Source organism: Scyliorhinus canicula, chromosome 1 (assembly GCF_902713615.1).
Source record: "Scyliorhinus canicula chromosome 1, sScyCan1.1, whole genome shotgun sequence".
NCBI lineage: Eukaryota > Metazoa > Chordata > Chondrichthyes > Carcharhiniformes > Scyliorhinidae > Scyliorhinus > Scyliorhinus canicula.
In genome coordinates this window covers 257,692,372-257,719,011 of record NC_052146.1, presented here as the reverse complement: position 1 = coordinate 257,719,011, position 26,640 = coordinate 257,692,372, and the positions used below count along the sequence as shown (strand labels likewise).

At 45.2% G+C, this 26,640-nt stretch overlaps 1 protein-coding gene across 1 annotated transcript in view; it reads right to left on the bottom strand.

The window, feature by feature from the left end:
• Positions 1-390: 390 nt before the first annotated feature.
• The window catches only part of tgfb2 (transforming growth factor, beta 2), a 92,758-nt gene continuing 66,508 nt past the window's right edge, over positions 391-26,640 (bottom strand). The window contains exons 4-8 of the mRNA XM_038811894.1: positions 20,822-20,954; positions 20,610-20,720; positions 10,064-10,235; positions 6,755-6,908; positions 391-4,160 (exon numbers count right to left, since the gene is read on the bottom strand). Of these exons, the coding sequence (XP_038667822.1) occupies positions 4,002-4,160; positions 6,755-6,908; positions 10,064-10,235; positions 20,610-20,720; positions 20,822-20,954 (729 nt within the window). The 3' untranslated portion in view covers positions 391-4,001. The remainder of the gene's footprint in view (positions 4,161-6,754; positions 6,909-10,063; positions 10,236-20,609; positions 20,721-20,821; positions 20,955-26,640) is intronic.

The window sequence follows — 26,640 nt, the reverse complement described above, 5'->3', positions numbered from 1 at the left end:
AAAAAAAGTAAAACTGAAATAATTTATTTAACCACTAGAGCACCACAAAATCTGCAGGCTTCACAGACATACCATGTGTTAAAATACATAGTAATTAGCCAACAAATATGTATGTTTGACCAAAATGTACGATTGAAAGATAAAACGAGGAAAAAGCACCCACCCTCCCACCCAAGTGGTAAGATCATCAAATGTCCAACATTTACTAAGGATCAAGAAATAAGTGTACAATTTTTAAAAACAATAGTTTCAAAGACGTCAGCATTACAAGAGGAAGCTTTATACTAGTATCAGTGCAATCCTGAGGAAAAGAAACTTCATCCTAATGGGGCAAAAAAAAAACAGCAGAAGGAAATATTGAGCAAAATACAGAGATACGTTTTTTTTTCTTTTAAAAAAAAGCATTCAACATTTGGCTGCGTCCAGCGCAATCAAGTATAGTTTGACATTCTGGCATCCCATCTCCTTTAATTGGAGCTAAAAGACAAATTATTATGCCATTCAGATATAGGATCCCATACTATCCACAATGAATGACACTCTTAAAGATTTAAAGATAGGTTCTCCCCGACAAAAGTGCTTACGACTGGCATTCCAGATGTCAGAAGCTATTTTCATGTATTTATCTACAAGGTATATTTTGTGACTTTCAAATGATGTTTAAAAGTGTTCGATTAGAGCTAAATTGAGACCACTGTCTTCATGAAAACAGTATTTGGCAAACATTTTTTTCATTTTGCCTGACGCAGTTACCTCATAGTTGTAAACCCAGCCAAAATGTATCACTGTGTCATTTGCAGGCATTATTACAATAATGAAGATGATGCATGGGTTTTCTCATTTGCCAAATAATAAAGTTGGCCAGGGACTTTTTTTCTTGAAGGCAGTGGCCCTTTAAAATGATTCACTCTTTCTATCCCAATGAGGAATGAAAATCATATGGGAATTAGATCAACAAATCAAAAAGTTCTGAAACAAATAGACAGTATTATAAAATAAGTAACATGGTTTGATCATCTAGTATGATGAGCATCACAGAAGCAGGGGTTTCCAAATTAGGTTTAGATGAATGTCCTATACACATCAGTGAGTCATGAGAAGTAATAAAGGGGATCTGGATATTTATTTTATTTAGAAAACTACATCAGCACACATTCCACTGTGTATCTTAAGGAAGCTGTCAAAGGTCACTCCTTATTTCCATGAGTTAACTTTAGCACGCTGTTTTCTTGCATATTTTTCTAGTGACGTTATGTTTACTTTACACTTACCAAGTGAATGGAAGTAGTCACAACAGTGAGAGATTCCCATGGTTTAACATTGTAAAACTTCTTGAAATTACTATTGAAAATACATCTGAATTAAAATATTGGAAATAATAAAGGGTCTATACCTGATCAAACTTGACTTTTCATAATTGCCCTTGTAAATAGGTCCTTCCATGGCCTTCTCCCCACCTTCCCCCATTGCTCGTGTCCTTCTCAGCTGGGAGGTGCAACTATGGAGACAATGTACACTGTTCCCCATTTACACCGTAAATGCTGCTCCATAGTCAGCAACCAGAAACATCACTAGGGCAATGTGTAAAGCAGACTCTCCCCCAGCAGTTTTCCATTGACTTGTCCAGCACAGAAGGAGGCATTTGGCCCACTGTGCCTATGTTGGCTCTTTGAAGGAGTTATCCAATTGATCCCAACCCCCAGTTCTTTTCCTTTCTTTATCCCACTGCTTTGACTGTGGCAGGCAGACCAAACCAGCATTTCTAGTGAGCAGTCTAGGATTTCTAGCTGGACTTTTAGTCAATCTGCAGACTCTTGTCTGGGATTTAAATTGAACGGCCTGAGGAGACACCACTTGGCAGTTTATGACAGGGACTATGAAACACTTGATTTTCTTTTCTCTTTCCTGTGAGGATTTGTTGGTCCCCACTTAAAACAGAGAGCTCAGCATGTGACGACATACTGACACAGACCCACATTCTCTCATTCTGTTATACAACACGTTACAGCATCCCTATTACAAACCTGAAGCAAAAATGCATTGTCCTTGTACTGCACCTAACCTAAAAAGGAACTTGAGTATTTTAATCAGATGAGTATCGTAGCTATGGGCCGCCCCTTACAGATAAAATATTTTGCTTGGTGGAAACAGAAGCATCACTTTCATATTGTTGTGCTAGTTTCTTTATTTTTAACAATACTGTACACATTTCATTGTTGTGCTTGCTAACTGTTCACTCATAAGTAACTGATAACAAAAATGCATCACACAAGTAGATTTAAAAACAGAAGAGATGGAATTTTTGGGCTGATGCTCAATTCAGATGAAGAATAAAGCCGATATAATTTAGCAAATGTCATATCTGGCTTGAGGGACAAAGGGGCATTTCCTTAATTGCATCTAAAGATGAAACTGAAATATGGAAAACCAAAAACAGAAACATTAAAGGACATGAGTCCTCGTATTTTGCTCTCTGCATTTGTTTTTGCAAATTCAGAAGTGTCGCAGGTCTGGAATTGGAAGAGACTGTTCCTAATATGCAATCTAGCTCAGCAAGAGTACAGATTGGAGACTTGGTGGAAAGGTCAGTGTGCCTGAGTTGCTGCAGTTCTATTTTTTGGCTATTAATCATGATATTTATTATTTTCACAAGTAGGCTTACATTAACACTGCAATGAAGTTACTGTGAAAAGCCCCTAGTCTAAATGCTGAAATATTATGGCTAGTATTCTCCGGCCACTGGGATTCTCTTTTCCTGCTGACAGCACACCCTCGCCCATGGGGTTCCTGGTGGCATGGGTGGCTTCAATGGGAAATTCCATTGACAAGAGGCAGGAAGAGAGAATCCCGTTGCCAGCGAACGGCGCACCACCAGGAAACACATCGCTGTGCATCCGGAGAATCCCGTCCTATGAGTCCCACAAGTCAAGTATGCTGACCTCTGCATGTAGTTCTCCGATCTTAGCTGGAGCAGAGTTTCACAATTTCAGGCTATTATCTGGAAATGCAAGTACAAATCCAGTGCACAGTGGAAAATATCGGCAAAGGTGCTTTAGAAAGAACGAATTCCCATTAAGTTCGATTGATGGCATTTCTGATATTCCAGTCATTGATTTTAACAGTTTAGAAATTAAATCAACCATTCTGACCTCCACAGATAATTCTCCAGTCAACACTTCTGTTGGATAAGACTCTGCACCAAAAGCAGAGTTGACAATTTCCAGGCTATCATGTTTATGAATTTGTTAAATCTAATCCAGACTGTACAATGTATGGTTTTTAGTGGAAAGGGCATGAAGTCTAACAAGTCTCCACTTTCTTTTCAAAAATCAACCCCAACATTCAGCCTTCTTGCCATAATCACTCAACATCTTCTCTTTCCCAGAATGCATCTTCATTGAACAGTTCTCCTACAAACATGCTAACATCTGGATTCTAAGTGTTCCACTTGCTGTTTCTTCTTACTTGTAACACACTCATTTTTAGGTCCGAATTGTAATCACTTTCATTCCCTCGACCAATATCGTACTTGACTGATAAAAAGTACATGCTGTGTGCTGTTTACAAGTTTGTTATTGTCTGCCACCACTTCAACCAATAGCACATCCCGTCAATGAACATATCAGCAATACATCTAACTTTGTTGGTGCCCTAAGAAAGGAGTATATAGGATGCCAATTGCATAACAATACAAAAGATCAAGTAAGGCATGGGACCTGTACAGCATTTCCACTAAGTGGGACTCTTTTTATTTCACATATTAACACTTACAATTTTTCCAGTGTTTTTATTTAAATTTAAAGGTTCTGTGTCTCATCTATCACACTAAATTAGTAGGTGAAGGATAGGAATAAAGCCTTCAATGTACATTTTTTTTTCCTTTTGCTTCTGTTGGTAGTTAAACGAAAACAAATGTTCCAAATAGTTCAAACTAGTACCATGTATTGTTCTTTTATTTAACACTGATGAACCTGGGATTTTCAGGGGTGTTGTATTCACTCTTAGCTGCACTTGCAAGACTTAACTACCATGTTCGAAAGGTGTTCAATTTTCGGAACTTTGCCAACGAAGTAGAGAATGGTGAGTGGCTCCAGGTCTTGAGAAACACAGCAAGGGGAGGCAGAAGCTTCAGGGTTTATGTTGTTGTACAGACTAAGTATCTGAAATAAAGAAAACATCATTTAGTCTGCCAATAATCTTTTAGAAAAACAGAGTCAACTGGCCCAGGGTCATTCTGGTAGGAAGTTTATATATGACTGAAATAAAGAGTGAATGGTCACTTGAGAAATAGCCTAAATAAATACTGCCACACTGGGACAAAGGCAGTTTTGCAGCTTGACCATTGACCTATTAAATAAGCAAAAGAGAATTGTGATGCTGTTTTCCTGACACCATAACATGTTCAATTCTGAAATATGATTTTATAGTAACATTCTACCATTAAAAGAGATACCACATACAGGGTGTATTGTTTTTAAGGAACACTCAGTCCTATTGATGGACACAGATGGAAGTGAAAATATTTAATTTAAATCCTTGGCAATGTGTGAAATGCTGAAGTAAATTTTGCCATTACTACAGTATGTCACCTTTTGGCATCTATAAATATTTTGAGTGCCTCCTAGGAATAAAACAGGGCTGAGTTATATCTCTAATTTCCTTACTTTTTAATTTTAAAATTGGGGATTTCTTTAAATAGGCTGGAAAGTTATTCTGCTAATTGGGCTACGAGTGATTTTGCTAATTGGGCTCAAAATGTAGACATTTGGAGCTTAATGTGTTCAAAATGGCTGCCAGAAATTGGTAGCTGAATGAGTTGCACAACTTTAACCACCATCATGCTGTCACTCCATACAGTAAAACCTAGGGAGCGATTCTCCCAAAATGGAGCCTAAGTGTTCGCGCCGTCGTAAACGCCATCGCGTTTCACGACGGTGCAAACCGGGCCCGGGTACGACCTAGTCTGTCCCCCATAGGGGGCCAGCACGGCGCTGGACCGGTTCACGCCACTCCAGCCTCCTTTCCCTGCGCCAAATGGGCGCCGTGTCAACCCACGCATATGCAGTTGGGCCGCGCCAACCTGCGCATGCGTGGGGGACGTCTTTAGCGTGCCGGCCCCGACTCAACATGGCGTTGGTGTTCAGGGGTCGGCCGCACACGCAGGGACGTAGGCCGGGGGAAGAATGCCCGGGGGTGGGAGAAGCCAGCCCGCCGATTGGTGGGCCGGCCCCGATCGCGGGCCAGACCCCATCGGTGCCCCCCTCCCCCCCCCCCCGGTGAAGGAGCCCCCCCTTTTCCTCCCACAGGCCGCTCCCCCCCGACCGTTCGCGCAGAGTTCCCACCGGCAGCGACCAGGGGTGAACGGCTCTGGTGGGACTCTGTCGTATCTGTGTGGCCGCTCGGCCCGTCCGGACCAGAGAATCAGCGGCCCAGCCAATTCCAGCGGCCCACGGCTGGCGCTGCGCCAGCACAAATGGCATGATTCGCCACACTTTGGAGAATCGCGCGCCGGTGTCAGGGCGTCATGGCGCGGTTGCGCCGATTCTCCGGCCCGGCGCGGGGCTCGGAGAATCGCCCCCCTATTTCCTGCTCATCAGCTTCAAAATGATTTTGCAAAGCTGGTGCAGGACAGACCAAATAACGGGCAACCTGCTGATAAAAGTATTTTGTGAAATTAAAAGAGTATTCATTAGGGTTACCACATTGTAAGATAAAGCTGAAATAGATATTTTTCCTTAATAGAGATAGTGCAGGTGGTGGAAACCTAGAACAGTAAAACGTAGGGGTACTCCTCTCTTAGAACAAAGTAGAATAGAGGTATTCCTCCAGAGGAAAAGTGTGGAATGGGTTGATTGTTAAATAAGAACAGTATTAAATAGGTATACTGCAATATAGGAAAAATGCAAAAGGGCTGCCCTGCTGTATAGAATCAGTGTGGGGTAAGTTGAGTGGTGGATGAGAACAGTGTGGCGTTGGTACATTGTTGTCCATGGACAATGTGGAGTAAGAACATTGTTATATTGGAACCCAGTGAAATGGATAATTTGATATGCATGAACACGATTATGTTAATGAAATTTCATATAACAGATTGGTTAAAAAAGTAATCTTATTCTACCTTATACTAATGATTGTCCGAATAACAGTCCTAATAATTGGTCTGCAGCAGCCTTTGATATATGTGATGAGATGACCAAGGACATGGATTTGACTTTTTTTTTCCTGTTCTCCCACTCGGGTTGATTATATTGATTCTAAATGATTATAAATGTAGGCTGGATTGCGCTGTCAAGCATCCAGTTTTTTCAACTGCATTGTGGTTTCTCACCAGTTGTTTTTTGAGTCCAGAACGGTTAAATTTACCGAGCGCTGTGCAAATGAAAAGTGATATTATTCCCAGCCCAACAAGACTTCCTAATTCTAGAAACTAATTTCAGAAAAATCGAGCCAAGGTGGACCAGCCCGCAACTCGTTCCTCTTTCACAAGCAACTGCTCAAATTTTAGATGATTAAATTAATTTGCACTGCTTGATCATTATTTACATATTTTGATAGCACAATGTCCATTTTATTATACATCCTTATAGGAGTGTAGAAAATACAGAGTGAGAACATACAGCAGTTTCCCTTGCGCCAGCGCAAAAATATATCAAACTACATGGCACAAATTAGCAGCATTGTAAAATATCCAAAATCGTTAAACTGTTCAACATCACAGTGCAATTGTGTCTGTGCAGTCACAAACAGTACTTACCCTGCTGTGTTGAGTATCTGAACTCCACAAGTAAGGACAGGCCCCAGCACAGAAGTTGGCATGGTAGCCCTTGGGTTCATGAATCCATTTCCACCCTAGGTCTCTCCGGAAGTCAATGTATAGCGGGCGTAGGCAGCAGTTGTCCTGCACATTTCTATTCAATAGACAAAAGTTCACATTTAGGTGGACGGATTTTTTTTTCAATTTCGTACTCCTTTTTCCCCTTATCTCCTGAAATTTCTGACTTGTGCAATAGTATGTCTAAAGCAGTTTTTAAATTGTAGTTCTCAGGATGCGGGTGCGGCTGGAAAAGTTGGCATTTATTACCAAGCCCTAATTGCCCTGAACCTTCATACAACTGGTACAACTCAGTGGTTTACTGGACCATTAAAATTCAACCATGTTGGTGTGGGACTGGAGTCTCCGGTAATTACAAAATAAAAATACTTTAAAACTGTATGTTTTTTTCCTAAATCTAGCAAGGCTGATTGGATAATGTGCACTGGTTGTGGAAAGATTTATAAGGCAATCAGCCACAATATAAAAGGCAAACAAAGTAATGTTTTGCATTAACAAAGAGATAGAGTACAAATTAAAGGAGATTCTATCATTCCTGTACAAGGTGTTGGTCAGTACCCATCTTGATTACTTCGCTGTGACCTTGCTGAGCGCAATTTGGCTGCTGTGTTCCCTGCACTGTCAGAGCGACTGCACTGAGGAAGCTGATCTGCGTGCATTCAGTCAGGAATGCAGATGAAGTTCAGTAGTTTCCTAAATCTATTAGTAAACGTAATGTTTTTGAGTTTAATGTAGGATCTCACTTGCACTCACTGGTTCGCCTGTGGATAACTACTTCACATAAAAGGTGATGCTTCTTACTCACATTTCCCAGCTTTGGAGGATCAGAAACTAATCTGCACAAATCTGATCTGTTTAGATGAAAGATAACGAATAATGACAGTAAAAATATAGCCTGAAGCTGTCCCCAAATATGCTTTGCAAAACCAAAGCTATGCGCCTGCTGGAAAGGTATGTGTTTGCATTTATCACGCTATCAGGTCAATAAAATCAAACTTTAAAAAATGCTGGCCAAAGCTTGCAAAATATATAATGTAAGTTTTGCACGTTAAGAAAACATATAACTTTTGGCTTGTCTTTACTAATGTGAGTGGGGAAAATGGGATGCGACACATTTAGTATTTTCTGTTTCTAACAATGCCAACATTTTCACAAAAGTGAGCGAAAATGTTAATTTCAAACACTTTCATACATTAAAATTTTTCCTCCAGAGGGACATACAGGTGAAAGAGAATCCCACATCCATTTCTAATACTTTCCAGCCTAATTGGAATTAATTTGAAATGGAGCCATTAAGCTAATTTACAGAATATTTTTCATTACTTGACTATTTTTTTAAACTTTAATCAATTGGCCATTTTCAGACAAAATAAATCCTCATCTAGGCTTTCAGCAACTGAAAATCTGAAGTATTGTTGCAACTTATTTTTGTAGAAGACTTTGATGTCTATATCTTGGCTACGAGTTTATGAAAAGTCAGTAATATGATGCCATCTGGTACTGCTCCAACTGGCTACACCAGTGTAAAATGCAACATAGGTTAAAACTGCACAGTTCCCACAAAGCAACCTCTCCAATCACATCCAGGCCATGAATGGCAGCCACAACACTGAGGTTAGGCTTGTTCCTATATCAAAGGAGGAGAAATTGACTGGTGAGTCACCTGTTGATGACCGGTTTAGCAGTGATATTAATAGAAGCTTCCCCACTGTTTTGGCTAGAAAATGAAGCACTCACCTGGGAAATTAAAGGGCGAGATAATCACATACATAATCACGGTGAGAAGATAGGTTTTGATATATGGAATTGCAAACACCTAATTCAGCAAAGGACTTCTATTATGCAACTAATAAGGAATAAAACTAGGAAATGAGAGCAATATCAAACAAGGTGAGTGTGAATTCCGCTAAGATGTTAACAATGGGATTTCTACAATACTGGCTGTGTTTTCAGAGCATCAAATTGTTTTAAAACATAGAAAGTGAAATCTGTATGCAGTTTAGAGATATCTGTAGAAGCAATAAAGAGATAAAACTATAATAGCAGATAATCAGGTTACTAGGTTATAGGGGAGATGATGGCATAGTGTCACTGTGCTAGTACTCCAGAGGCCCAGGCACGTGCTCTGGATACATGGGTTCAAATCCCATCATTGTAGATGGTGGAATTTAATAACAACTGATAAAATCTGGAATATAAAGTTAGTTTTAATAATGGTGACTATGAAACAATTGTTTGAAGAGTTACATGTTACAAACATACACCTCCTAACCTAATGTTCATAGTTTCAGCCTATTTATATAAGCACAAGTGAATACACAGTTAATATCCACTTCCTGCACACAATTAAACATTATTAATAATAGAGTCATAGAATTACAGTGCAGAAGGAGGCCATTCAGCTCATCCAGTCTGCACCGGCCCTTGGAAAGGGCACCCTACTTAAGCCCAGGCTTCCACCCTATCCCTGTAACCCAGTAACTCCACCTAACCTTTTGGACACTCAGGCAATTTAGCATAGCCAATCCACCTAACCTGCACATCTTTGGACTGTGGGAGGAAACCAGAGCACCCGGAGGAAACCCAAGCAGACAAAGAAAGTACAAACTCCACACAGTCACCCGAGGCCGGAATTGAACCTGAGACCTTGGAGCTGTGAGGGAGCAGTGCTAACCACTGTGCCACCCTGCCGCCCGTGAGCAGCAACTGGTATGGGATAGAATACAAGCAGTAGACTTTTGGGCAGGGTGGAGTTTTTGGAGAATGGATTGCCAGTGCTAAGAGCATTGAGGTATTTGAGTGCAAGGTGGCAAATGTGAGTGAGATTTACAGATGTATAACAGCTGAGGTAAGAACAGAGACGGACTCGTTATAGTGATGGAAGCAGATCATTGTGCTGGTGAGGATATGAGTTTTAAAACTGAGCTTGGGTAATCAGGACACCAAAGTAGGGAACAGCTTGATTCTGCACAATGGCTGGAGTGGGATAAGCTTGGGCCAGGGATGAGAGAACAGAATACATAGCTGAGGGAGAAGACAATAAAGGCTTTGATTGTACCAACATATAGATGAGCTTCATGAACACAATATTCATCCCAAAACTTCACTCTCTGTGGAGAAAGAGAGTAATGTTCTCAGTTTTATAAATGTTACACTTCAAACCTCAAAACGTAGGTGAGTTCACAAAGATATGTGGGACTGAGGAATGTGAAACATTTGGATTTACGTTACCTAAAACAAAATGCAGCATCCAGTGCACGTTTCTTCCGCCGACTAGATTGTTGTGACTCAAGTCTATAGGTTGGTAGTAGCATTAGGATAAGATGCGCCGTTTTTCCATTATAATGATTACTTTTTAGTTTATCACCACTGGAATAATCTCTTGGATAGTTGTCATAAATTCCTTCAAAAGTAACAACATTTCCAGTTAGAAAAGGTAGCAATGCATATTCCTGCCTTCAGCATATTTCTTTATCTCAATATGTTAAAAGGCCCTCTGAAAAACCAGACCAGACAGCCAACTTTGTTGATGTTAAAAATTGAAATGTTCCAGTGTCTTGGGTCCAGGTTAGATGATTTGGTAACAAAGGTTTTATTAGCTGTGCTATACAGAGTTTGAACAATGCACACTGCGTGAATTCTGACCATTCTTGATTCAGCAGGTAGAAAAAGGACAATTCAGTTTCTGAGGAGGAGGAAGGACTCTAAAGCAAAATAGGATTAGTGCCATCTATACAATTAGCCCCATCCTATATGCTGATAAAATGCAATTTGAAGTAAAAGTCACTTGTCCCCACTGCCCCAGTCAGAAGCCAACATGCTGCGCCCTGTCCCTATGGTCGAGTTGGAGCAAGGTGGGGCAGTCATTCGTGGTATTTGTATGAGGTGAAAGACAGGAATTAGAACTGGCAAGATGAAAAGTTTCAAAGTCATTCTTGTGCAGATGATTATATTACTTTGTTTGCTGGCATCATGTCAACATAAGTGAGTGTTGTGTGCCATGCTGTAGTGTGATATTTAATTCTATCGGCAGATATCTGGGAGACCTCCATTTCTCCATCTCTAACATAGTTGCCGATGTACCGATCTCCAGTAAATCTTCCTCTGCAGCCATCGGGTTGGTGAAGACTGGAGGGCCACACCCAGTTCTCTGCCTCTCCCTGACATTCTGCTCTCTCTCCTTTGTTAGCCGGAGAGAAGAAAGAGAGATATGAGTGTGAAATATGGTAGGACAACATTTGTGAGGATTGGGAGTGAGGGATGGTGTGGCATGGCAATGAGTGTGTGTGCCAGGGAAGGTTGGTGAAGTCAGAGGTTTGGCATGCCAATTACCTCTCCTCCCCTCATGAAATCACTGAATCTCTCAAGGCACTGAATGAGGGACCACACTGCTGCTGCTTATCTCCTCAGCCTGCTTGGTCACGGAGATTGACCACTTTCTGGGAAGAATATTTCTCTGCGGGCCTTTACAACCGCAATATGATCCTTAGTGGCCTCCAAGGACCAATGTGGGACCTTTCCGGTGTTGAAACTCCCTCTGTCCAGCTGCTGTCTCTGGCCTGACAGTTGTGGAATGGATCCATTCTAATGCCTGTCCAGGTCCCATTCAATAATGAAGTTTAAACAGTCAAGCGCAGATCATCATCCTGCCTGGCTGCTCAAATTCATTGAAAACCTGTAAGCAGGATTCTTATGGAATGGCAAAGCTATAACAAAGCCCACTTCATGAATTATTGGCTTCCCAACCCACTGCCAACCTTGGCAAGTGGGCCTTCTGCCTCAGTTTCTTAAATAAATGCAGTATGGAGGCAGAAAATGAAGGGCTGGATCCTCCGATTGCCGGTGCCGAAATTGCGTTTGGCGATCGGCCGGAGAATCCCCGTTTACTCCGGAATCGGGGGAGGCGCCGTTTTAGCGATGATCCGGCCCCTCAAAAAAGGCGTACTCGTGGGATATGCCGCATGCTGTATGGACGGCCTCAGGACGTCAACTGAGGCCTTCCCCTGATGCTCCACCCCCAATGGGCCAAGTCCCCGATGGCTTGGGACACGTGTGCTCACACCGTTCAGGGATCTCACGTGGTGGCTGCGGACCGTAGTCCAGCGCCGTCAGTCAGGCGGGTGCCATTCCACTGGCAGAGGGGGCTTTGGCGGGGGCACTGATGGGGCGGTGGTCAAGGGGTGGCGAGGCTGCTTAAAGGGGGCAGTTTTTGGCAGGCCGGGTCCGTGTGCGGCCGGCGCAATGTTGCACGCCACTGCCGCCACCGTGCACATGCGCGGCCACGGACCCGGCCATTCTCTGGCCATATCCACAGGTAAACCAAGGGGCTTTATGCTATGCGGCTGCTATCCCCCCCCACCGGACAGAGGATCGGTGCAGGGGCGGTGCCGACTTTCTGGTTTTAAGACCAGATGCTGCAGGCATAGCCGCAGGATCGGAGAATCCAGCCTGACATCTCCACTATGTTTGTACAGAAGAGATATTTCAGCTTGTGGCCAGATAAAGCAACATTTAACCCTGCATTCAGCATTCAAATTCGACCTTCCAAAATGAATCACTTCACATTTATCAAGGTTGAACTCCATTGGCCACTTCTCAGCCCAGCTCTGCATCCTGTCAATGTCCTGCTGTAACCTGCAACAACCCTCAAAACTATCTACAACTCCTCTAACCTTCGTGTCATCGGCAAACTTACTAACCCACCCTTTCACTTCCTCATCCATGTCATTTATAAAAACCACAAAGAGCAGAGGTCCCAGAACAGATCCTTGCGGGACACCGCTGGTCACCGACCTCCAGGCGGAATACTTTCCATCCACTACCACTTGCTGTTTCTTTCGGCCAGCCAATTCTGTATCCAGACAGCCAAATTTCCCTGTATCCCATGTCCCCTAACTTTCTGAATGAGTTTACCATGGGGAACCTTATCAAATGCCTTACAGAAATCCATATACACCACATCCACTACCCAACCTTCATCAATGTGTCTCGTCACATCCTCAAATAATTCAATGAGGCTTGTGAGGCATGACCTGCCCCTCACAAAGCCATGCTGGCTGTCTTTAATCAAACTATGTTTTTCTAAATAATCATAAATCCTAGCTCTCAGAATCCTTTCCAATATTTTGCTCACCACAGACGTAAGACTGATGGGTCTGTATTTCTCAGGGATTTCCCTATTCCCTTCCTTGAACAGGGGAACAACATTCGCCTCCCTCCAATCATCCGGTACAACTCCAGTGGAGAGTGTGGACGCAAAGATCATCGCCAACGGCGCAGCAATCTCCTCCCTCGCTTCCCGTAGTAACCTTGGGTATATCCCGTCAGGCCCAGTGGACTTATCTGTCTTGATGCTTTTCAAAATTTTCAGCACATCCTCCTTCTTAATATCAACTTGTTTGAGTCTATTAACCTGGTTCACACTGTTCTCATGAGCAACAAGATCCCTCTCTCCAGTGAATACTGAAGCAAAATATTCATTTAGTGCCTCCCTCATGTCCTCAGACTCTACGTACACGTTCCCTCCACTATCCCTGATCAGCCTTACTCTCACTCAGATCATCCTCTTATTTCTCACATAAGTGTAGAACGCTTTGGGGTTTTCCCTAATCCTTCCTGCCAGGGAATTTTCATGCCCCCTTCTAGCTCTCCTCAGTCTATTTTTGAGTTCCTTCCTGGCTAGCTTGTAACCCTCTAGAGCCAAGTCAGATCCTTGCTTAGTCAACCTTACGTAAGCTTCCTTCTTTTCTTGACTGGATGCTACACTTCTCTTGTCATCCAAGGCTCCTTCACCTTACCATCCCTTCCCCGTCTCAGTGGGACAAAACTATTCAAAACCCGCAGCAAGTGCTCCTTAAACAATCTCCACATTACTGTTGTGCATTTCCCCAAGGACAATTGTTCCCACTTTATGCTCCTCAGCTCCTGGCTAATAGCAGTATAAATTCCCCTCCCCCAATTAAATACCTTTCCATGCTGTGTGATCCTATCCCTCTCCATGACTATGGTAAAGGTCAAGGAGTTGTGGTCACTGTCACCAAAATGCTCTCCCACCGAGATATCTGACACCTGGCCTGGTTTGTTGCCGAGCACCAAGTCCAATATGGCCTCCGCCGTAGTCGGCCTCTCTACAAATTGAGTCAGGAATCCTTCCTGTACACACCTGACAAAATCTGCTCCATCCAAACCATTTGCACTAAGGAGGTTCCAGTCAATATTAGGGAAGTTGAAGTCACCCATGACAATAACTGTTACTTCTGTACTTTTCCAAGATCTGCCACCCAATCTGTTCCTCTACCTCTCTGCTGCTATTGGGGGGTTATAGAAAACTCTCAATAAAGTGACTGCTCCTTTCTTGTTTCTGACTTCCACCCATACTGACTCAGTAGACAAACCCTCCTCAACTACCTCCTTTTCTGCAGCTGTGGTGCATTCCCTAATTAACAATGTCATTCCCCATCCTCTTTTACCTCCTTCCCTATTCTTCTGAAAACATCTAAACCCCAGAACATCTAACAACCATTCCTGCCCCTGTGAAATCCATGTCTCTGTAATGGCCACAACATCGTAGTTCCACAATATTTGCTATCATATGCCAAAATTGAGGATGCTCCCTCCACCCCCGCCTCAGCCCCTGAAATTAGAATTGCTGAGGCCAAAGTTACTGTCACAGTATCCCTTCAAGAGCAAGATTTATCCCAGACGAAAGCGACAAAAATCAGACTTATTTGGAGACTGCAGATTATCCGCTTGAATCCAATCGGCAATAGTTTATTATTATTTGCTTTCTTTTGAATTTGCATAAAATAAAATGAGCATTGCCCTGAGGTGACATCCAAGCTGTCGACCCAAAGTTGGCAACATAGGTGCAGACCCAGCATTTGCAAGGTAATGAGGTGGACGAAGATCCTGTCCCTTAAGGGCACCCATTTCCACTGGCACCCCAAAAAGTTGATGATGGATCTTGAACCTTAAAGTCTTTCTGAGGGTGCCAAGCAGCTAGGTAAAATTGGACAAAAAGGCAAGTAGCCTACCTTTTATTAAATTGGATTTTCAGTTCTGAAGGTCCTTTGGCTGTTGTTTGCCAAAGGAAGTTCCAAACGTCAGCGATTAATTTTGCAGCTACATTATTATTTCAGCTCCTGTTTCCTGGTACATAATGCTGTCACGGATGGGCCTGCACCAGAGGTAAGGTCATCTCACCAATTACCACACACTGCCATGTGCCTGAGAAAAGGGCAGCGAAGAAAATCGGCCCCATTGAGTTTGTGTGGACATAAAGCTTTATTTTCTTAAGAGGATTAATCACCCCAAATTTGAGGGGCCTTAAATGGGTAAAAATTGACATTAATGAAACAATTCTCAAAAAGAGTGCCAACACAGCCAGCACCAAAGCAAGGAGCATAAAATGTACTGAACCTGAGCTGAAAGGGTCATCGCTAATTTCTTCAGCTCTCCTTCAGGCCTGCCTCAAGACTCCCTTTTAGGCACTGCTGTGGAAATCATTTCAATAATTGGTTGCACTAATTAAAGCCACTGAAATGTTTTAGTTCAAGTCTCTTAAGTTTTCACTTGGGTTTAAGTATTATCCCTGGTTACTGAAATGCTTTATTTGATTGCGAGAACTTAAAAGATTCAATGTAACATTACTGTGAAATTCTATAAATATGACCTAACTAAGGTCTGTTAACTTAAGGAATCTCTGGAATGCTTACTGTTTCCAGTAGCAAGATCCATTTTTCCAGCAATTGTAACGTACGTTACTGTAGCACTGTACTAAATGCAGTGCTGCTCAAAATCCTGAATTCCAATGTCGGCCCTAGAAGCGGTAGGGAGAGGTTAAGTCAATAAAATGGAGTTTTTAAAAAGCACTCATAAGTTTAAAAACAGCTTCGCCTCAATATGGACATCGAACAAGTAAAATGTTAATGAGTTTATATTCTGGCATTTAGCTTTTTTTAAATATAAGAATATCAAAGCACTATTCTACAAATGCTGCTTTGGCACGAGTCCACTTTTGTTACCATTTTCTCACTGCTATTAAATAGCACGTTTGATTCATTGGTTTGGCTTTGTTGGAGCACTTATGTTATCAACAGTTGGACAATAATTGTTTATCAAAGAAAAAAGCCATATTAGAACAACAGCAGTAAACTCACTAGTCAGACAAGTCATCCCCATTAACATGAAACTCTGACCCCACTGTCACAAAATGGAAAAATATTTTTACAGTAATTATCTATTTCTTGTTTTAAGAAGTAGTTGTCGCTGACATTCGAGAATGAATGTCCTCATCCCAAAGCAGCCACAAGGAAAATATTTGGAGAACTTTATAAAAATTCTTGGCTGTACAAATGATCTGTTTCAAAATCTATGTAAATATTGAGGCCATTTATTTTTGATGTCAAAAGAGTTCCCTCCACGGACCCTGACTGATCAGTACATGATTAGAAAAGTCTTGGATGCATTATTCAAACATGATCCTTTTCCTTTAAGAAATCTAAACAATTTTAATGAATGTCTGTAAAGAACACAGCTGCTGCTTTCTCCCAACACCTCACCACCCAACAAAAAGGTAGGCTCAATTTGGTATGGTATAAGTGGTGAGTGATGTATCATGATCTGGGTCTTCAGACATTGGCATAATTTTCCCAAAATATGGCAAAATGTAATTTTCAGCGAGAAAATAGATGTGATTCCCGTCGGCCCTGGCGGAGTGACCCGGGACACAATTTTCAGGCACTTTGAAAAGATTTAACCCCCCCGCCACGTGATAAGCGCCACACCTGAGGCATGAAGCGCCTGATTGGTTGCCCCGGGGTCATCTGAGCACTTCAATGAAGGGGTGCTGCATTTAAATGTTTCCATAGTGCTTGCTCCCATTCAGGCCAGGAGGTTGGAAGTGAGGAGACCTGCTCCTAGATTTAGAGGGGGCACTCAGCTATTTGCTGGATGCTGTGGCCGAGAGGCGGGCTACATATGCCCTCGGGCTGGCTGAAGATCCTCCAGCCAGATGACAAATCCCACCTGGGAGACGGTGGCAACCCTGGCCAGTGCCAGCAAGAAGACAGGTGTGCAGTGCAGGAAAAAGATGAATGATCTACTCAGCAAGGGTAAGTGCTCCCAGTCTCCTTTCTGCACTTCAACCTTCTGTCATCCCCAGAAAGTCACCTGCCTGACCCATGCCACCACCTCGTAGGGCCCCAGCAACCGACTTCCCAGCAGTATTCCCAAACTCCCCCCCCCCCCCCCCCCCCCACACCCCATCACTGCACTTCTCATCGGAACATCTGGCCCAGGGTTTTCTGGGCCCGTTCACCGTGGGCGCAAATCTTGTAATGCCCGCGAACTCTCAAAAGAAGACTTTTTTTTGACAAAGAACATTGAAGTGAAAACCCGGTTGTCTTTCTGGGGAGATATATGTCTGTTTTCAGTCAGAACCCAACGCTTTGCCATTTTCTTTGGAAAATTCCGTCCCCTCCCTGCTTAGTTGCAGTGGCCACACATTTTTTTTAAATAAATTTAGAGTACCCAATTATTTTTTCCAATTGAGGGGCAATTTAACATGGCCAATCCACCTATCCTGCACCTCTGTTGGGTTGTGGGGGTGAAACCCACGCAGACACGGGGAGAATGTGCAAACTCCTCATGGACAGTGACCCAGGGCCGGGATTCGAACCCGGGTCCTCAGCGCCATAGGCAGCAATGCTAACCACTGTGCCACCGTGCTGCCCTCAGTGGCCACACATGCCAGGTGTCATCGACATTTGACTCACCAGGCAACCAGCTCACATAATTCCCATTTGTTTTCCTGCAGGAGAAGATCATCCATAACTGCCTTAAGTGAGAAAATGAGCAATGGGATGCCCGAGCTGAAGATCCTGACTCCCTAAGAGGAGAGGGTGGTGGAGCTCGCAGGGAAGGAGCAGCAGTGGGCCTGCACTGACAGCGAGGTTGACCAGTGACAGAAAAGTGAAGAGCCATTGCACCTTCATCCAGATAACTAGTCTCAGGTGAGTTCTTTGTGGTCCAAAACCTTGACCAGGCCATGCACCAAAACGAAGTCCCCTGCTTTGCAGGAAAATCAACTGTAGAGCCAAGCCTGTCTACCAACAGTGTCGCCCCACCCACCCTTGACATCACCTTGGAGGAAACCTTGAAGGAGATCACGGATTAAGCGTCACAGCTTTCACCTGCACCATTCACCATCACAGGGATGCACACTTCGGTAGGCAAACTGAGCAGGCAGGCTTCAGGGTCACTTTCTTGTGAGCACAACACAGCTTCTACTGTACATCAAGGGGAGACAGGAGAGTCCCATGAATCAGACAGTCAGAGGTTTGCTAGATTCCAGAACACAGCTGTGCCCAGGTAGATGACTTGCCTCTGGACACATTCGTCCCTCAGTTGCTGGAGATGTAAAGGCAGAGCCGGGAATACCTTGAAGGGATGCCAACAACACTCCTGTGACTGCATTCCCGAATGAAGGAGTCCCAAAGCCTTCTGTCACAAATGTTGTTGTCAATGCGTAGCACGCAGGTCAACACTATAAGGATGGTGTCTGCAGTGGAAAACCTGGGGCAAGGGGTCAGATCCAAAGTATGGCTCAGTCCCTGATGACCATGGCTGAGAGGTTCAAAACCATGGTGCAGATGCTGGCAGGCCTCCTGGACTGGCAGCAGCAGATGAGATGAGGCTCACTCCAGCTGTCCCTCCATCCCATTGAGTAACCCAGGGGCCCAGGAGCACCGGAGTGAGGAGGGTTCACTGGAGCACATCCCAGGGCCATCCACCCAGGTGACCTTGAGAAACACCAGCCCATCTCAATCCCCTGTTCCTGAGATTGCCGCAACTCAGGCGCAATGAGCACAACAGGTTAATGCAACAAAACCAGTGTCACCCAAAAGTGCCGCGGCCCTCCAGGTTCCGGCCCACCAGAGGATGCCCGCCAAGGGCGTATCAGGCAACAGGGTGTGGGAGGTAGCAGGCTGTCTCCACCTCTGATATGCATCCTTGGAATACATCAAGATGTAGTGGGAAGGTTTGCAAGTGTAGGGAATTGTAGAAGCACAGTGTGGGCATGGCTGAAGTTAAGCACAGATAGTTGGGTCTTTATCACCTGTAACATCTGCACATTTCACTGTATTAAATTTTATTGGTCTTCACAACCTTAAGGCCTCACTTTTGTTAACCCTCCTCCCAGTGTCATAGCGCTTCCCCACATCTGGACAAAGATCTTCTCACAGGCCCTCAATGTTCGGCAAATAGTGAGGCACTCTCATAGACAATGTTTCATTAATTGTAATAGGATTCTGGCATGAACCTGTGACCAAAGACCCTCACCCCTAATACTCCTATTAGTGCTAAGGGACAAAGGAATCTAGAGCCATACCTCACTAGCTCATGAGCCAGAGAGTCAGCATTCTGGCAGCAAACAGACAGGAGTCAGACTTAAGGACTAGCAGGCCATTCTACACTATGAGTCATCATCATTCTCCGGCAATGACTAGGCAGCAGGCACGTAAGGACTCCTCAGCCCCAGCACCCTGATAACTAAGATTTCTGCAACCCTCATCCTATGGTTGTGAGGGGTCACAGCAGTGTGGGGGCGAGGGCAAGGGGGGAGCTTGTTGTCGGACAACGTACTGCATGAAGCAGGAAGTGATAAAGCCTTCCCTAGCCCTTCTGCCCAAGCGAGCATTCAACCTTGCGTGGCCTCCCATCCTCTGGCTCCTCATCAACCTATTCCTCTACTCCCACCAGGATGTCCTCCTCATGTGAAGAAACATGACATTCCTCCAGGTCTTCATCAGTAAGTTTGCCACCCCGCTGTTGAGCAGGGTTATACAAGACCACCACAATGCAGGAGATGTGCTGGGAACAGTATTAAAGGGCCCCACCAGACCTGTCGAGACAGTGGAAGTGCCTCTCGAGGAGGCTGATGCACCGTTCTATCACAGACCGGGTGGCACTGTGAGCCTCATCATATTGGGGCTTTGCTACAGTCTCAGGCCTCCGCACTGGAGCCATCAGCAGAGACCTCAGGGGATATCCCTTGTCTCCAGCGAGACATCCATGAAAATTCTAGGTATTTGCAATTTCCCAAAAATGTAGATCTCATGCATGCTCCCTAGAAAATGGGCACACATGAACCTCATCTGGTGGTCAATGAAGGGAATCCCTGATGCCCAGAGCGTTAACCTGATCAGATCATCGAGAAGGGCCCGGGAAGATAGTGTTCTGAAATCTCGCAGACACAAATCCCGTTTTGACTCTTGTGATATTTAGTGGCCATTATGTGATATGCGCATGTGGCTAAAGGACTCATTAAATCCTGCCCATTGTTTTTAAACTTTTCGCATTAGCTATCTTCTTACTTGCAAGTTAGAGACTACACAATTCTTTCCAAGTCCTGCACGCAGTGGTGTTGAGTGATTAATTGCGCCACATTCTTGCAGTACACATTGTGAATATTTTACTGTGAAGTTCATTCAAAATTATACTAATAATAAAATTATAGCAGATGACATTGGGTTTGTTCCAAGGTATTTTTAACTGATACTATTTCTTTTGAAGAGCCAGCATTGTTGAGGTATCAACCAGCAAAACACACAATGGCCAAGGTAGATGACAAGAAGCTGTGACAGACTCAGGACCAAATTTACATTGAGTTACAACACAGATACTTTTAGCTGAAACCACAGACATCCAGAGCCAAAGGAAGTGCCTTTGCCCTTCATCAGACTACGTGAAATGTAAGAATTGTCATATTAATTACCTGCAAATCTGGCTTCCAGCTCTTCGCTCTTATTTGGTACAATATAATTACTTGAAGGCACAAATGTGCAACATGGGCAATGTAGACTTATCTTAAATCCAAGGTTCCTGTCTGCAAAACACAAAATATCGAACAATTGAAGACAGAGCTCAAACAAACAATTTGCAAAATCAAAAGCATTTCACTCTAAATATACAACTGCAGAAGTTTACCTCGATGGAGCAGCCATTCATTAACTGTCTCAGTCACATCAAAGGACAGCCATTCTCCTTCTGTTCTTGTTCGTACTACTTTACTGTCAATATACCGCTGGGATGGAGATGAAAGTTCTTTAGATTTTAGAACCTGAGGATAAGAATGCAAGAATGGTAAATTTTTCTGACTACATCAATGTCAATCAAAGACCACCAATGGAATTCTCCATTGACCGGATCCTCCAGTCTGCCGGCAGCACACCCGCGCCCACGGGTTTTCCAATGGCGTGGGGTGGCCACAATGGGAAACCCCATTGACCGGCTGCGGGAATGGAGAATCCCGCACCAGAAAACATGGCTGGCGTACCGGAGAAACCCGCCCCATACCTATTAACCAAGAATGGGATAGATGTTTGCTATTCAGAACTTTGATGTAAATCACTTGAGTGGCAAACTGATAGCTAGCATCATCTTAATGAGGTCATTGCAAAACACTTCTTGCAACATAGGATGCCAGATGTGGCAGGAGGACTCAGTCAGGGAGCTGGCTTGTGCACAGAAGAAAATTAAAAGGAACCTTTTTGCAGAACCAAATCAAATCTAGGAGGCACTCGGAGTCAGAGATCTAAGCCTTCAGTAAAATGGGCCCTCAAATCAAATGGCAAAAGCATTGATAGGAAAGTAGAGCAGGGAATGAAATTCTGAGCCAATAATTGAAATCTTATGCAAAGAATAGTTTTATCACAAAGGGTAATGGAAATGTGGAGTGATCTCTACTAAAATGCAATGAATATCTGGCCAATTGAAATTTTGATGTCAAGGACCATGCTTTTTATTGAGTCACAGTACTGAACTATATAGAGAAATGATGGATAAATTGAATTGAGGTACAGATCAATCATGGTCTAATTGAATGCTCCTGTTCCTTTTCCCCATCAAACTACCTTTCTACTTTCCAATCTGACTGAGCAAAAATCGAGCTCAGCAATTCTGACTTTAGTTTATTTATTTATTGGGTTTATTTATTTTCCCATTAAGGCAATACCCTTTTCTCAGGGAATCCACAACGCTGATATGCCTCACTCAGTTTTGATTGAATTGAATCATGGCATGCATCCCCAACTTTAGGGCACTTCCTGGTGATTGGACTCCTGCTCTCTGCCAAGGATTCAAAGTACAATGGATCCATGCGCTTACATATTCCCTGACAGTGAACCACTTCGGTGTCGGGCAGCCCCAAAGGTGTGGAATCCTTCGCACCTTCAGGGGCTAGGCCCGCCCGGGAGTGGCTGGCGCTCTGCCGGCTGGCGGGATAGGGGCCTTGTGCCACGCAAACCGGCGCGGAAGGGCCTCCGCCGGCCGGTGCAAGTCAGCGTATGCGCGGGAGCGCCAGCGCATGCTGGCGTCATCCCCGCGCATGCGCACAGGGATTCACTTCCGCATCGGCCATCGTGGAGGACCACAATGGCCGATGCGGAAGGAATAGAATGTCCCCACGGCACAGGCACGCCCGCGGATTGGTGGGCCCCGACCGCGGGCCAGGCCACCATGGGGACACGTCCCGGGGCAAGATCCCCCCGCAACACCCCAGGAACCCCGGAGCCCGCCCGCGCCACCAGGTCCCGCCGGTAAGGGACCTACTCTGATTTATGCCGGCGGGACTGGCCACAAACGAGCGGGAATTCGGCCCATCGCGAGCCGGAGATTTTGGCGGCCCTGGCACCCATTGATTCGCGTCGGACCCCGCCATTCTCTGAGGTGGGTGGCGCGACTCACGCCAGGCCGGTTTTTGGGGGTGCGGGTGAATTGGGAGGACGGCGGGGGGGGGAGTCACGCCGACCCCCTGTGATTCTGCCAAGATGCCCGGATGCGAAAGGGTGTGCCAGGGTGCCACCCTGCTCTATCCCCGACCTCCCAGGGGTGTTTAATAGCCTGTGAGAGCGCCGTAGGTACCATTACGACTGGTCCACGTTTGTGGAAACCAGTACGAAATGGCAACCTATTGAGGATTCTCAGGCGCAGCTGTTAGGCCCTGAGGGTGGGAAAATCCTGTATTTATATGAGACCAATAGCCACTTTAAATATGTTGATCTGGATCACGCGCAGTGAGGGCGAGATCCAGAATGTGACGTCTCGCGAGACTCTGTTAAATAGGGCAAGGTGCTTTCAGCATCGGAAATCTGGCGAGTTTTCGCATGAGATTCAGTGGCCTCGTCACGCCAAGTCGGGCACAGTGAGTCCGTTAAATCTCGCCCGACATTTATAACTCAATATGAAGAGTAACATATTCCCCTGTCATCCTCTGTATATTGCTCAATGTTGACGCACTCTTCGCACAGGAGGAATAGCTACAGTTGTTGACAAGTGCAAGACAAATATCTCACTTGTTTTCAGTTTTTTGTTTCAGATCTCTTTCCCACAGCCTTCACCGGAGAGTGTACAAGCAGTAATGCAGCACCTAGCTACCAAATTACAAACATTCAGCAGGCCAAGCATGAGAATTAAGGTCCAGCAGTATTAGTGGGTATTTTGTTTATAGTGGGTATTTTTGGGCCAGCTATTAGTCTGCAACTGATTGTCCTATTTTACTGAGAAGTAAGATTAAGCAGACACCATGCCTGGAAATTAATGTCCTCACGAAGATGAGTCTAGCGGCAGGGAACATTTAATCAGCTACAAAATGTGCTTGGTGCGGGCTCCACTGTCTTCTTGTCTCTGCCACAAATAGGGTTGGGGTGGAAAGGTCTTCCCAACCTGCCACCAATTGCATTTGTCCACTTAAAGGTATTGTCCTATCGTTGCTGGTATTCAATCAACAGCGGGTGGGGCTGTTGCCAATCAGGAACACAAAAAGCAAACTCAGTCTTGTTTGTTTCTATGTTCCCACCAGGGGTCTTTTGTTCAAAGGTACTCAGTGCTTGATCAAGGGACCTTTGGAAGGTGTTCCACCGAGTGTCACCTCCCCTACCTTTGTTTCAGTAGTTATTCTTGAAATTTCTTTAAACCCCCTCACTCTTTCCTCATCGGGGTCAGAAACACTTTTTCATCAATACTGTTTGTAAACTAGACTCAATTATTACAGGCTGAGCATCCCTTATCCGAAATTCCAAACACCGAAAAATTTTGAAATCCGCACATTTTTTTCAGCACCGACGAGACGTCACTAATAGGAAATCCGACCAGGCTCCTGGGCAATGCACAGTTTCCAAGGCACACCGCACATGCGCAGTTCCCAAGGCGCATCACACATACGCAGTTCCCAAGGCGCATCGCACATACGCAGTTCCCAAGGCGCACCGCACATACGCAGTTCCCAAGGCGCATCACACATACGCAGTTCCCAAGGCGCATCACACATACGCAGTTCCCAAGGCGCACCGCACATACGCAGTTCCCAAGGCGCACCGCACATACGCAGTTCCCAAGGCGCACCGCACATACGCAGTTCCCAAGGCGCACCGCACATACGCAGTTCCCAAGGCGCACCGCACATGCGCAGTTCCTAAGGCACATCGCACATACGCAGTTCCCAAGGCGCACCACACATGCGCAGTTCCTAAGGCGCACCACACATGCGCAGTTCCCAAGGCACACCGCACATGCGCAGTTCCCAAGGCACACCGCACATGCGCAGTTCCCAAGGCGCATCACACATACGCAGTTCCCAAAGCACACCGCACATGCGCAGTTCCCAAGGCACACCGCACATGCGCAGTTCCCAAGGCACACCGCACATGCGCAGTTCCCAAGGCGCATCACACATACGCAGTTCCCAAGGCGCATCGCACATACGCAGTTGTCAAGGCGCACTGCACATGCGCAGTTCCCAATGTGCACCGCACATGTGCAGTTCCCAACTCGCACCACACATGCACAGTTCCCAAAGCGTGCTGCAGCTCAAGACGGCACCGGAGCATGGCGACTGCGACCTCCCTCCCACAGATCGTTTTCCTACAACTCTTACAACATTACTAACCTTTTAAAACTCAATACTAACACTAATATTATCTCGAACATTTCTCTTTTGTGTTACTTACTGAAGAACCTCCGACGTACGTGGGCCGGCCCACAAGACCCGACAGGACCTGACTCGGTAGGACTCCTCCGGTGACTCTACCCTAACCTTGCCCTGGAAGCAGAAGAGGCCTGACGCTGAAGGATGAACCCGACCTGACCTGGAAAACGACCCAGCGCATGGGGCACCCAGCCTAGGAAGCGACCCCGTGCCCCGGAATGCCCGACCTGGTCCCCGACCACGAGACCCAGCGCGACTCGACCCGGAGAGGCCCATCCAGTCCACCCAACATGCTGGCAGATGGAGGAAAGGAGAATCTACATGGAGGCCAGAACAGGCCTACTCTAAGGCCCGATTGCAGGACAGCCAGACCCAACCACCAACACTGGAACTGATCATGTAACCCGGCCCAAGCTGACCCAGGAAGAAGCTGCCAGCGACTCAAACTGGACTGTGCCATACAACCTGACGGTTCTCCACACACCGGATGGGCCACATGGCACCATCGGACAAAGTGAATAGTAGAGGGTTTTTTCTCCTCAACAACTACTCCTGGTGCTCGGATGTGGCAACCCTGGTGAACTACTGCTCTCCTGACCTGAATACCTGACTGTGAAGTGCCGCCCGTACTACCTTCCACCGGAGTGCACTTCTGCCATCATCACAGTGGACTATATCCCAAGCGGAAGTGAGGAAGGCGCTTGATGAATTGTACACTGCTATAAATAACAATGAAACAGAATACACGGAGGCCTTTTTCATCGTGGCAGGGAACTTCAAACAAGTCAACATCAAGAGTGTACTGTCAAAATTCCACCAACACATCTCCTGTCCCATCAGGGGCCCCAACATCCTTGACCACTGCTACACAAACACCAAGGGCGCCTATCGATCCATTCCCCAACCGAACTTCAGAAAATCGGACCACAAGACCGTGCTCCTTCTCCCGCCATACAAGCAGAAACTTAAGAGGGAGATTCCGGTTAAGAAGGTCATGCAATGCTGGTCTGATGGAACGGAAGAGCTCCTACATGACTGCTTGGAGTCAGTGGACTGGCTAACCTAAACGAGTATGCCACCACCGTCATCCTGTGCGGACCAACTGGCGGGTGTGTTCGCGGACATCTTCAACCTCTCCGCTCTCCGTTCCAAAGTTCCCACCTGCTTCAAGAACACCACCATCATACCGGTGTCAGTGAAGAACCAGGAAAATTGCCTCAATGAGTACCATCCGATGGCCTTGACATTGATCATTATGAAATGCTTCGAGAGGTTGATCATGAGACACATCTTCATCAGTAAGTGTGTAGAAGATTGAGTGCCAAAGAACGTAATACGTGCGTTCCCCAACCAGAAACCATGGTTTAACCAGGAGATTCACTCCCTACTAAAGGCCAGGTCTGAGGTGTTCAAGACAGGCTACTCTGACCTATACAAGATATTTAGGTACGACCTCTGCAAACCATCAGGGACGCCAAGAGACAATACCAGACAAAGCTAGAGTCACAGGCTACCATCACGGACACTCGTCAGTTGTGGCAAGGCTTAAACAACATAATGGGCTACAAAGCAAAGCCGAGTAGAATCTCCGACAACAGCACACCCCTCACCGATAAACTCAATTCATCCTATGCTTGTTTCGAGCAGGAAACCAACAAACCATTGTCAACTGCCCCAGCAGCCTTGGTCACATCCGTACCTACCATCACAGCCTCCGAAGTCAGATCAGCCTTCTTTAAAGTGAACCCTCAGAATGCAACGGTTCCTGACAGAGTCCCTGGTTGTGCATTGATATCCTGTGCGGACCAACTGGAGGGTGTGT